The sequence below is a fragment of the Ochotona princeps genome, chromosome 18, assembly GCF_030435755.1.
Source record: "Ochotona princeps isolate mOchPri1 chromosome 18, mOchPri1.hap1, whole genome shotgun sequence".
Classification (NCBI taxonomy): Eukaryota; Metazoa; Chordata; class Mammalia; order Lagomorpha; family Ochotonidae; genus Ochotona; species Ochotona princeps.
Window position 1 is genome coordinate 31,575,808 of NC_080849.1, and position 12,929 is coordinate 31,588,736.

At 43.1% G+C, this 12,929-nt stretch overlaps 1 protein-coding gene across 1 annotated transcript in view; it reads left to right on the forward strand.

The window, feature by feature from the left end:
- CCDC178 (coiled-coil domain containing 178) overlaps window positions 1-12,929 on the forward strand; it is a 421,150-nt gene that overhangs the window by 143,926 nt on the left and 264,295 nt on the right. The window contains exon 14 of the mRNA XM_058676893.1: window positions 9,235-9,418. Within this exon, the coding sequence (XP_058532876.1) occupies window positions 9,235-9,418 (184 nt within the window). The remainder of the gene's footprint in view (window positions 1-9,234; window positions 9,419-12,929) is intronic.

The window sequence follows — 12,929 nt, forward strand, 5'->3', positions numbered from 1 at the left end:
CTGTCTTCGACTGCTTTCTCAGGCCACAAGCAGGGAGCTGGATGGGAAGCGGGGCCGCCGGGATTAGAACCGGTGCCCATATGGGATCCCAGTGCATTCAAGTTGAGGACTTTAACTGCTAGGCCACGGCGCTGGGCCCGCAAATACCTCTTTAAATTCAAGGATGAATTGTACTTCCTGTAAAACGTCAGGGCCTCCATTTTTCATTCCTCTTAGAACCTGTCTCTTCAGGACATAATGTTCTTTGTACCACTTCTTTATTAGCATCTGCACTCATTAGCCTCTTCCTGTTTTTACCTTTTATAGACTGGAAATATCATTAATCTTTTCCAACATAAAAAGCTTAGTGCATTTAGCAGTCAGTATCTATGTTCCATTCTCATTAAAATTTTTCACATACTTAGTTATGTTTACCAAATTACTAGTAATTTGTGCTTGACTAGTAATCACATTTAGACACACAACAATCTGGCCTGTGATCTTGCTTTCCACAGCTCTAAGCAATTTTATAGACACCTATGAGTTATAGAATAAAATCCAAGTTCCTGATATGATAGAGTAGAATCTGTAAACTATCACCTGGCTAGCTAATGTCTCTTAACTTCAATTTACAATCTTTAGATTCTAGCTTATTAAAATGCCTAGGTGTCCAAACTCATTATTTTGATCCTCAGTCTCTGTCTTTAGCATTCCCATAGTTGGAATTCTCCTGTTCCTTCTAAATAACTTGTTTTTAAAAATCTGAGTAATTTCTCAGGTAAGACAGCTGAGAGGTGCTGGTGTCTAAATCTCAGCCCTGTGGCTGTGGCTGGTGGAACCTGTGCTGGGCCAGGCTTCCTGCTGGGGGTCCTAGCTCTTCATTCACCACTGCTAAGCAGGGGGAGAATCCTGGGCCTGTCCAAGCACAAGGTCCAAGAATTTCCTCCATCCACAGCGATCATACTGTGGCAGATCTCAGGGACAGCTCTGGGCATGCTCAAGATCATGGCTTCACTCACCACCCCATGTTGGTGGGCAGAGTCTTGGTAAGTCAGCTGTGTCTGGGAGAACCCATGCTGTGCCAGGCCTCCTGCTGGGAATTCTAGCTCCTCATCCACTGCTACCTAGCAGTGAGTGAATCCTGGGCTTATGGGCAGCCAGAGCAATAATGGAGCTGGGCTTTGCCTCCTGGCCACCTGGCTGCGAGCTCTGCGGTCTTGGAAGTATGGAATTACTGCCTAGGGGCATTCATGGATAAGGCCACAGCAGGTGCAGATAGGAATTAATCCTGAGGGATGCTCAGCCACAGAGGCACTCTACTTGCAGGTAAGCAAAGGGACTGAGACCTGGTGGTTTGGAGAGGAGAGACTGGAAGATCTGTACAGGTCAGACTCATGTACCTGTCCACATGGGAATCCAGAGTTGGGCTTGTTAACATGGAACATAGTTGACCACCTCATGCCAGTCCATGGGTAAGCTAGGGCTGGGGCCTATCTAGCAAGACTAGATCCCAGTACCTGACTGAATGTCAGAACAGGTGATGAGTCACAATTAGGCAGTGCCATGACACTAACCAGAATGCGAAAGAACCAGGTTTGGGGGTAGATTCTGTGGGGGATATGTGGGCCAAGCCGTGTAGAATACAAGTCCTGCTGCTTAGCTTAAGATTTGGCTAGATTTGACTATGGAACCTACTAACATTCATAGATACATGGACTGAAAATAAGCTGGGCAGTTCTAGGCTGCAGCACCCACATGAACATCATAAAACAGGGTAGGAAGTGGGCAGGGCCACAACTTTTACCAAATCATACTAGGCTAAGATGGAGGAGCAGGCTATGCCAGGCAAGGGCCTAGCACCCACTGACATGCATGAGATTTGGGTCTGGGAGTGGGCCTGTGGGGAACTCCTCTGGTGGGCTGTAGTTCCTGCTGGTGAGTATGTGATTCTGGTCTGGGTATTGGTCAGGCCAGGAAAGGTAGCTCCAACTGTTGCCTAGTGTGTGAGTTGGTTTTGGAAGAGGGCAGATCGGGCAAGACTAAGCAAACCTTAGCTCACTGGTAAGTACAGAATCCAGGCTGCAGCACAAGTCATGCTGGGTTAGGCTGTCACACCTACCAGTTTGCATGAGTCAGGGATGGGAGCAGACTGAGCAGGGCCAGTTCCAGCACCCACCAGTGAGAGTTGGAACTGGGGGCATGCTGGGTCAGGTCAGGCCACAGCGTCCAAAGTCAAAAACCAAGGGGAGAAGCTATGCCAAACTGGGTCAAAGCAGCCATTGACATGCACAAGATCTATGGCTGGGAGCAGGCCTGGTTGGGAATCAAAGGGGACACCATGGCTGGGTTTTGGTTCCCACTGGTAAGTGCAAAGGCCAGAGTGGGGGCTGCTGTCTAGTCTGTGCATGGCTGCAGTGACCCTCGGCACAAGTGTGGACTGGATTTAGAGAGCACCAGACTGGGCTTGACTCTACCCACTGTTGCTCATCAGAACCTGGGTAGGTGTAAGACGGGCTGGGCTAGGTCTCTGCCCCTGCTGAGCCATGCGTGAGCTGTACCTGGGTGTGGGCCAGGCCTGGCTGGGCTGTAACACCTAACTGTAAAAACAAGAATGGGTGAAGGCCAATCCAGAAAGGCCACTGTTCTTGCTAAGACAGCAGGTGTACTAAATACGGCTGGCCAGTGGACCTGCTGGTGTGTGGGAGATCTGGCATTGGGAGAGGTTCTGATGGAAGACCTAGGAAAACTCCTCTGTCAGGACACAGTTCCTGCAGGTGAGCTCAAGAACCACAGTAGGGAGTTGGCCAGACCAGGCCAAGGAACGGTACCCACTAGCATACATTTGGCCCAGGCTAGGGGCAAACCAGGCTGGGCCAATTCATATCACCTTCTGGCAAATCTGAGCACCAGAATAGAGTGTGGGTTGGGTCAGATTGGGTCACAACAGAAGTCAGTTCACATGAGGGGCAGGACTGGGGGACAGATGGGCTTGATTAGGCTGTAGCCCCTATCAGCATGAGTGTAGGTTGGATGGGCTTTGCCTCAGCATCAGCCTGCAGATGCTGGCACAGGTGGCAAATTCTGTCAAGTTAAACTGTAGAACCACCTAGAGAATACAGGATCTAGGAGTGGGAGCGGACCCATAAGGAAACAGTGGGCACCTCCCTCTTGGGTTGCCACTCTGACTGGGGAGCATGAGAACCACTACTGGAGCAGGTGTGACTAGACAGAGTGTCACCTGCCAGTTGGGCTGGTTGGGTTGAACTAGGCTTCAGTGCCCACTGACATGGATGAGAGCTAAATGGGGTGTGCGACAGACTGGATCAGTCTACTGTATATGCTGACAAACACGGGAACCAGGGCGGGGGTGCAGACCTGGTGAGGGTTATTGCTGGTCGCTCTGACTAGGCTGCAGCTCCCACTGGTTTGTGTGAGAGCTGAGTCTCTGGTGGGCAGGAATGGCCTGCGCTGCAACACCCATTGGTTTGTGTAAAAGACAGGGCTGGAGAGAGAACTGACCCAGCAGTTGCAATACCTAGAATGTGCATAAACTGATTGGGGTGACCGACTGAGCTAGACTGTGTATTGGCAAGCACACACAAGAATCAGGTCTGGAGTCACCTTAAATGAAGTTTCTTTGGGGATCCCCAACTGAATCATTGGACTCCTAACCCCAGCCATGAAGAGAAGTACAGGTTCCATGGTCTGACCGTGGAGTGCATGTGTCAGAGCTGGGCCTCCTCAGTGGCTTAGATGGAGCAGTGGACAGCACATCCAGGTGCACATGGAGGATAAGGCAGCACATTGGAACCTGCAGAGGACACCTGGTACAACAACAGTGGCTGGAGGACAGAAGAAATCGTTCAGCTACCCCAGTGTTGGCAGAGAATAACTGGGGAAATGGAGACTCTAAGGTGGACTATTTCAACCAGTGGATTCTCGAAAGATTTCATTGTGATTGGAGTGGCAAGATCAGCAGCAATTCAGAACTGTCGAACTATTGAAACCTCATGAGCAGGACCCTCAGAACATGCCCCACATCGGTGACCCTGGGATGGTGTCAGGTGGCTCTCCTCCATCTCGGAGTGCAGAGGCGTTTGGGAGGCTGGGTGTGGCTTCTCTCCTTTGTCTCTCCTCTTCCCCCAGTTACAGGGAAAAGAATGTGGAAATGGTAATCTCACCCACCCTCCTATATCCCTCGACCTTAATCACCCAATCAACTCTGAAAATCATCAATAATAATAATTTTAATAGTCCGATTAATTTCTCATTTGTAGAATGACTCAGGTGTTAGCTAATCTCAGAAGCTTTCTTCTTTGGTCACTTATTTTTCCCTATCTACAAGCCAACACTTGTGAAGTGCTTCTTCCATTGTTATAATTTATTGCACAGATTCTCTGGGCGTGTTAACTTCTTGAATCTGTCTTTGTTTGCCAGTGAGCAGCAGAGCACTTGACATGGCATTGAAGCTCTATGAGCATCACCTAACCAGCCCTCCGAGCTTCATGTGCTTCTCCTCCAGGACTTACCACACTATGTATGATGGCCATTGGTTGGTTGGTTGGTTCTGTTCTGGACTTTGCTTTCTGCTCGAAGGAGTGTGTGTGAATATTTGTCAATATGCATGAAATAGATGGTATAATGAATGAAAGCTAAATATAAAGTAAAGGTTTAGCCTTAATTCTTCCTTTTCATTAGTATCTCTATGCTCCTGTTCCCTTTACTCTGATTTTGCATCCGCTTGTGAAATCTCTCTGATACAAAGTAATATAAATGATGGTTGTTTTCTTTCTCATTTGGCGGGGGGGGGGGGGAGGGGGTTTCCACATGTTCTGTGTCAGTAAATGTGAGAGCATTGTAAAGACCCTGCCAGTCTTACATACTTTTTAATGAGCTAAACCTATTTATTGAATAATTTTTTGCTATTTAATGTGGGTAAGTGGGATGTACATATTAACTCTGAGTTTTTTAAGGTCTAATATTTATGGTACCTTTTATCATATATGTTACTAGGCTGATTCTTCATATGTGGGGCAATGCATGACACCATCCCAAATTACATGAGGAGAAATTGGGATTTGAATATAAATCTGATTTCAAAATTCATGTTCTTTCTTTGTCAAACCACATCACTTTTCATGTTAAGTAACTCTTCATTTCTCTTTCTGATACATCACAGAATGTTTTGGACACAGAACTCAACTCTTTCAGAACCATGTAAAAACATATGGCTTTGCTTATTTCTTTGCGTGTTTGGTTGTATTCACTTTTGTCTCAGAAGGTGCTTCTTCTTCTTTCCTTTTTCATTCCTTGTCTCTGAATTGCCTTTTCTTACTTACAGCTTCTCTTTTTCCTTAAGGTGAAAAATAATAAAAAGAAAATCAGTGACCCTTTCATTCTGGTGAACATCCCCATGAAACCTCCTGAAGCTGGAGCTCTTGTCTGCCTCGATTCTACTGAATCACCGGTCACCATTTGATTCCGTTCCCACACTTTATACTATTTAACTCAGGCACGTGATTACCTCAGTGTATGATCTACTGCTCACTTACAGGAAGTCTTAAAAAGGCTACATTAACTTAAACATCCTGAGCTTTTTATCAGTCTTTGCTCAACATCCTGGGCACACAGATATTTCCCAAGATTTCAGTTGTTGATGATGATGACATGTGATATGTGATTGTTTTCCTTGTATCGGCAGTATATAATTGGACACGTCTGTCTTTCCAACAAGCCCTTTTACATTTAAGGGACATTGGTTTTGAGCAAATAATTCACTTGATTGCATATTCACATGACAGACCAGCTTCAACAACTTATGACAAGGAAAATGAGCTTGTTGGAGATTATTAGAATTAGTTTAAATTTAGTTTTCTTGAAGTTAACTGCGTACTATAAATCTCTATGTAGTCATTTTCTTATATTCAAGCTCGGTAAAATACTGCTCCTAATGTTCGGTTGTACATCAAGCAAGACAACAGCAGTGTAACTGCAATGATCCAAAGGTGGGGTTGATCATCAAGGTAAATGAGGAAAGAAGCTACCGCATACCGTGACCAAGTATTGGCACATTGGAGGAAAATGTGTTTGTGAAGAGTTAACAGGATGGTGACTTATTTGCAGAGACAATGATTGAACATTAGTGAGGTATTAAAGTGGCTTGGAACAGTTATATTGAATCCACAGGGTACTGTGCTTTCCATATCTGATTAGCCATATGTTACCAGCCTATCATTTCAAAGCATTTTTCAAGGAAAAAAGATCTGTCTGTTTGGGCCCGGCGGCGTGGCCTAGCGGCTAAAGTCCTCGCCTTGAACGCACCAGGATCCCATATGGACGCCGGTTCTAATCCCGGCAGCTCCACTTCCCATCCAGCTCCCTGCTTGTGGCCTGGGAAAGTAGTTGAGGATGGCCCAAAGCTTTGGGACCCTGCACCCGTGTGGGAGACCCGGAAGAGGGTCCTGGTTCCCGGCATCGGATTGGCGCGTACTGGCCCTTTGCGGCTCACTGGGGGAGTGAAACATCGGATGGAAGCTCTTCCTCTCTGTCTCTCCTCCTCTCTGTATATCTGGCTTTCTAATAACAATAAAATCTTAAAAAAAAAAAAGATCTGTTTGTCTGAAAGATAAAGAGGGAGAGAAGAGGAAAAAGGAGGAGAAGGAAGAAGGGGAGGATGAGGAGGGAGGAATGCAGAGAGAGTGAGATCTCCCATCTGCTGGTTTACTTCCCAAATGATCATAAGGTCCACGGTGGGACCAGACCAAAGGCAAAGCCAGGAGCTTCATCCTGGTCTCTGATGTGGATACAGGGAGTCAAGGAGTTGGGCTATATCCTATTGCTTTCTTCGGTGCACCAGCAGGGAGCTGGATTGGAAGTCAGGAAGCCAAGACTCAAATAAGCCCTCACAAGGGATACGGATACTGATGTCATAGGTGGCAGCTTAACCTACTTTTCCACCATCTTTAAATTCCACCATATTTTAAATTCTTTGTCAAAGAGAATCATTAAATAACTATCACCTAGAGTAAATCTGATATATGTTCTGATTTCTGGCTCATTGGTAAAAAATTTTGTAACATGCCTTGTATCTTTTACTTGAAGTCTCCTAGGCTGAATAAGATTTCTTTTTTGGTTAACTTGTTTTTATTTATTTGAAGGACAGACACATTGAGGAAGAAGGTCTTCTATCCACTGGTTTATCCCACCACCCTCCCAATGGTCATGAGACATGGCTGGGAGAAGCCAAGAACTTCATTAGGTCTTCTGCCTGGCTTGCAGGGATTGAAGTAGCTAAACCAACAGTACTAAAACACCTGCCCCAGCAGGTTCATATTCTTCGTATTCCTCCCTCCCCTTATCCTACCCCATTTCTCTCTCTCTCTCTCTCTCTCTCTCTCTCTCTCTCTCTCTCTCTCTCTCTCTCACACACACACACACACACACACACAGATACACACTTGTCTCATATGCATGCTGATTCTCGCTCTTCTCCTTGTAGTTGGAAGCCTGTTGTTGCTTTTCCCTGACCCAGCTTGATCCCAGTGCACCAGCATGACTTCATTTCTGGTGTTCTTTTCAGATCCCCAGTGATCATCCTAAAATGAAGTGCATGCTAACTTAGTGGCTGATTTGGGTTTTTGGACTCCGGAACTGTTCTTCTCAATGCTGTCGCTCTTGTCTCAGTCACTGCACTGGGCTGAACTCAGACAGAGACCTACCGTGAATGCACAGCCTTGCCTTTGCTCCTCATCTGGCAAGATGCCTGCTGCCAGTGTTCTGCTGCCTGGGGCTGCTGATTGATTTGCAGCCCGATTTTCATTTTGCAGAGGAGGTTATTTCATTTGGAAGCCTAGCTCTGTCTGTTGCATGTTTCTACATCATCCCTAACATCCTAACCAAGATTGGGAAGCATGATGGGTAGGTTCAGCTCCTCCTTGATTATATTTACTCGTTTTTCTTAGTTCCCACCTCCACCTAATGCAACCATAATAATTCAGTGCTCTCCATATTCTGTTAAATAAGTGTTTGCTATCCATATTTAGCCTGACATTATTCTTAGAAGTGTTAGGTCCAAAAGATCCCCGAACCACAGATAGAGAAGTTCCACATTAACAATGCAAAAGTGAAGAAACTTTATTGGTAGCTTGAGCTAGGGTCCGAGTCTCATCCAACACAGTGGAATCTTGACAAGAACCCCGCTTGTCTCTTGCGAACTGTTTTTATCGCCTCTTAGTCATGTACAACACGTCTCCAGTGAGCTGTGCAGCCCTTCTCTTGGTCACGTATGACTTGTACCAGTGTAGGCCACATTCCTGTGCTACCCGTGCCAGTGCAGATCACATTCCATTTGCAGACGTGTAGATACCCCTGATTGGCCCATCTCCACGGTCATTGCCCCCTGCCCACTCCATCACTCTGAAGAAAATGAGACTTTGAAGTGAAGTGAAACTTAGAACTACTCCCCGACCTTAAGCCTATCATGGCGTCGGTCCTGTTCTTTATGCAGCAAAGTCAAGCAGTGATTACAGAAGCCAAATAGAGCAGTTATGCTAACAGCTAAGAAGCTCCCTTATCACTACTTAGCACTCTTATATTCCTACTACCATTACTTTGCCCCTAAGCGCTACTTTACTATTTATCTGTGATAACTTTTCAGCACTACTGTTGCTAAGAATAAGTCCACTACAGAAGCAAAGCTATTTGAGAAAAGTGTGGTAGGCAACTGTCATTAACATCAACTAGGAGCATCTTCACTGGCTCATTCTACCCTCTACTCAATCACAGATTGATGCTTGAGTGTGAACCTCAGGAGGCTGTGACCTCACAAGCTTTCCATGAAGATTTTATACATACTCAAGCTTGAAAAGTATGTTCTAGTTAGATTCAGTAGTTCATCTGGAGTGTATAAAAATACTGAGCTTGGATCTTTACCCAAGACTAATGAACCCAGATTTTCTGGAAGCACAGAGCCTCTAGTAAACACTCCACAGGTGATTGGTTATACTGTGCATTTGGGTTTAGAAGTATTGCCTTAGTTGTGTAATTTCCCATCACAATGATTTTTCATTGTTAGTAGTAGACATTTGTCAGTGTCTTCTGAGTCCTGATTTGCTGCAGTGAAGGTGTACAATGCTATGTTGTATTTTCAGCAGCATAAACTATGATCTTGTTCATGTTTCATTAGTATTAAATATATATTCCCAAATATATGCTCCCTTGAATTAATTGTATTAATTTCTTGCTCTATTTCTACAGCATAAGAAAAAAAATGGAGCATGAGTCTGAAATCCAGTCTTTGTTGAAACTGAAGTCGAAGAATAATGTTTATCTCAAACAGCTCTACATGGAGGCTTACCACATCAGTGCTGTTTACCACCTCATCAAACATAAGACAGAAGAATTGGATGATAAAATATCAGAAGTGAGAAGAAAATTCAAGGTGAGCGTTTCTGCATTTCTCTTGGTTATGGGAAAAAGAAAAAAGAGTAACCTGAGTTTTGTTGATTTAACCTTGAAGTTAGATTTTAATTTAACAGTCTTATCAGAAAACACTTCTGATCAATCAAAAAGGAAATCTCTCTCCCCATTGGAAGTCCCACTGAAAGAGGATAAGGAAGCTCAGTGGTGCTCATCAACACTTTGTTCCCTTTTCCTGTTCTCACTGACCAGGAGTGTGGCACTTGGCTCTGTTTCCTCCCATATATCTAACACTTAACAATTCTGCCTAGGACAGAAGGGATTTTTAAGATATGTCCTGAAACCTATGTATTATAGGAATAGAGTACCTATAACGGGCCTGAAGCTCTGTGAGGTAAAGCATGGGACAGTTTCTAGAATGCGGCGCTGCAGGAAGAACTGCCCACATCCCTTAAACCCACTCGTAAGTAAGAATTGTGGTGAACAGCTACTCTACATTGTATTTTCTTGAGACTAGCAAAGTCAGCCCCATTTTATGGCACTGGAGGCCCACTTAAGTAGACATTCTTTATTCATCACATATTATACCCATCCTTCTCTTATCTCTGTGATTTTCTTAGTAATGAGCATGAAATTTCCTGACACCTGTGGCTAGCACTATCTTCAATAAAGATTTGACTTTGGGTCCTACACATCTAGAACACTCGGAGTATCTTCCAGTAAATATTTCCATTCTGAAAAACTGGGGTTTTGCTTCTACACTGAAGCTTCCTCATTTTAATTGACTCCATGTAGTGTGGTTATGTCTCTCCCAGGGGATAGTCAATGAATTTGTCACATTTCATGTTAGAATAGTAGTAAACAAGTAAAACATGATATATACTAACATTTTATTTTAAAATATAAGGAATATGATTATGTGACATAACATACAAAGTGTTAGTATACATGGCATTTATCATTTAAATCTTTTGTTATTAAATATTCAATTAATCCATGGCCACCCATTTCTTGTCATTGGGGATACCAATGTAGACATCACCGCCTAATCACTTGGCCATTTGCTCTTGCATTTTTAACATTTTTTCAATTAAGAGATGCTCTTGCTATCATTTTTGTTTCTCCCATAGATGTCACAGATTACATTTAATTCTTCAAACATACTGTTTCATTCATCTTAGGTACTCATGTCTTTCAAAATGCTACATAGAATTATTTATTTTCATTTATTATCCTTATTGCCACAAAATGGAGCTTATTGAAATGTATCCCTAGAAATAGAATTTAAGAATTGTGCTCTGTCAAGGCAATACGTCTCTGAAGTGCCATGTGAATTTTAGGAAAATCAAGAGGATAAATTTTTGAGATAGATTAAAAATACAAATTGAAAAAAATCTCACATTCATTGTCTTATGTCCCCAATTCCTGCAAAAGCTGGGGCTGGGCCAGGCCACATCAAAAGCAGAAATCAGGATCTCAGTACACGTCTCCATGTGAGTGCAGAGAGCTAACAACAGAACTACCACCTGCTGCTTCGCAGGTGTGCCTTAGAAAGAACTCAGCATTGGGAGGGGAGCCAGGATTGGAAAGGATGCATGCAGTCAAGTATGGGATGTGAAAGTCCTAACTGGTGTCCCAACCACTAGGCTAAATGCCTGTGCCAGTTTGGACAATCTTATCATAGCAGCAATCACAAACCATCAAGGATGTCTAGCAACTTCTTGATTTTTTCCAGCTTTTTTAAAAAAAGATTTATTTATTTTTATTACAAAGTCAGATATACAGAGAGGAGTATAGACAGAGAGGAAGATCTTCTGTCCCATGATTCACTCCCCAAATGAGCGCAATGGCCAGTGCTGTGCCGATCCGGAGCCAGGAGCCAGGAATTTCTTCCAGGTCTCCCACACGGGTGCAGGGAGGTTGGCTTTGGGCCATCCCTTGGCTGCTTTCCCAGGCCACAAGCAGGGAGCTGGATGGAAAGTGGAGCTGCTGGGATTAGAACCGGCGCCCATATGGGATCCCGGTGTGTTCAAGGTGAGGACTTTAGCCGCTAGGCCAAGCGCTGGGCCCGATTTTTCCAGCTTTAAAGATAGTTTATCTTGATTTCTCTTCCTTCAATCCCAGTAACACAGCTATTTAGAAAAGAAAAGAAAAATGCTTGGTTAAATCTCAGGATAAAATGAACCAACTGAGATAACAGAGAAGTTAGTCAAACAGTAATAGGTATTTGATTATGGTGATGATAGAAGGAACAGAAAGCCATCAACAATTAAGAACATGACATTATATCAAAAAATCTTAAAAGCTTTCACCAGATATTAAATACTTTCCAATTCTTCAGTTGAATGCTTTTTTTACAAACTGTAATTGTCTCTGATGTTTTTCCTTGAATGAGGTAAAATATGGAATGTTCTTAATGCCTGTTTTATATTGAACACTTTTAGATATTCATGTAATGTTTATTTTAATTAATTTAATATTCATTATATTGTGAACATTTAATCAGGATTAGGGTTAGGGGTAGTGAAGAGATTTGTCCAAAGTAGCTTAGATTTTTATCTGTGTAGAGGTTGGAGATCAAGATATGCAATGCTATACTTGAAGTATACAATAGGACACTAGATGTATCCTCTAACAAATGAAAGATTCAAGCTCAGAAATTCAAAGGATACAAGTCAGGGTGGCAGTTTTCATGCTAGAAAAAGTCAGTTCACTATGTTCTTAAAATGAACTAGTACACAGTCCGTGACTTTAGAGTCTATAGGTCTGTGACTGACCGAGAATTGCGTTTTAACAAATCCCAAATGGTACACTAGGGAGTAGTAATTAAGGTTCTTCCGATCACTGCAGCCGTTTTCCCCACCCTACCCTCTTCTGTCGTTTTATTTTTTATGGTTTCAGTTAGTCACAGTCAACCGAGGGCTGAAAATATTCAATGGAAAACTCCAGACATAAGCAATTAGTATGTTTAAAGGTGAGCATCATTCTCAGTAGCATGATTAAATCTCACATTTCAGTCTATGTCACCCGGAACGTGGATCATTGACTTCTTCGTCCAGTATATGCACGCTGTGTGTACTATCCACCCATTAATCACTGCAGAGTCTAGTAGCTGTCATTAATGCCATGGTTTTTCAGTAATTAAGTTCAAGAATGCCAGTTAGTCGTGGCCCCAAAGAACTAAAGTAGTGATGCTGGCAATTTTATTTTGGTGTAGTGTTAATACTGATTCTGTTTCACTGTTATTGTCAAACTCGTACTATGCTCAATTTTTACATTAAGTTTTATCATAAGTGTGTATGGATAGGAAAATATGATCAAGTATGATACCACCTACTTTCAGGCATCCCTATGGATAACAGAGGACCACTGTCCTTGTTTACCGCTGAGACCAGTTTCAGACTTTTCATTTGAGTACAATAGAAATCAGAATCTTACTTTTTTTTAAAAAAAAAAAAACTTTCTTTAAATACATATTTTTTTTTGCCAGTAAAAACTTCTTCTTTTTTTAAAGACTTATTTATTTTTCTGGG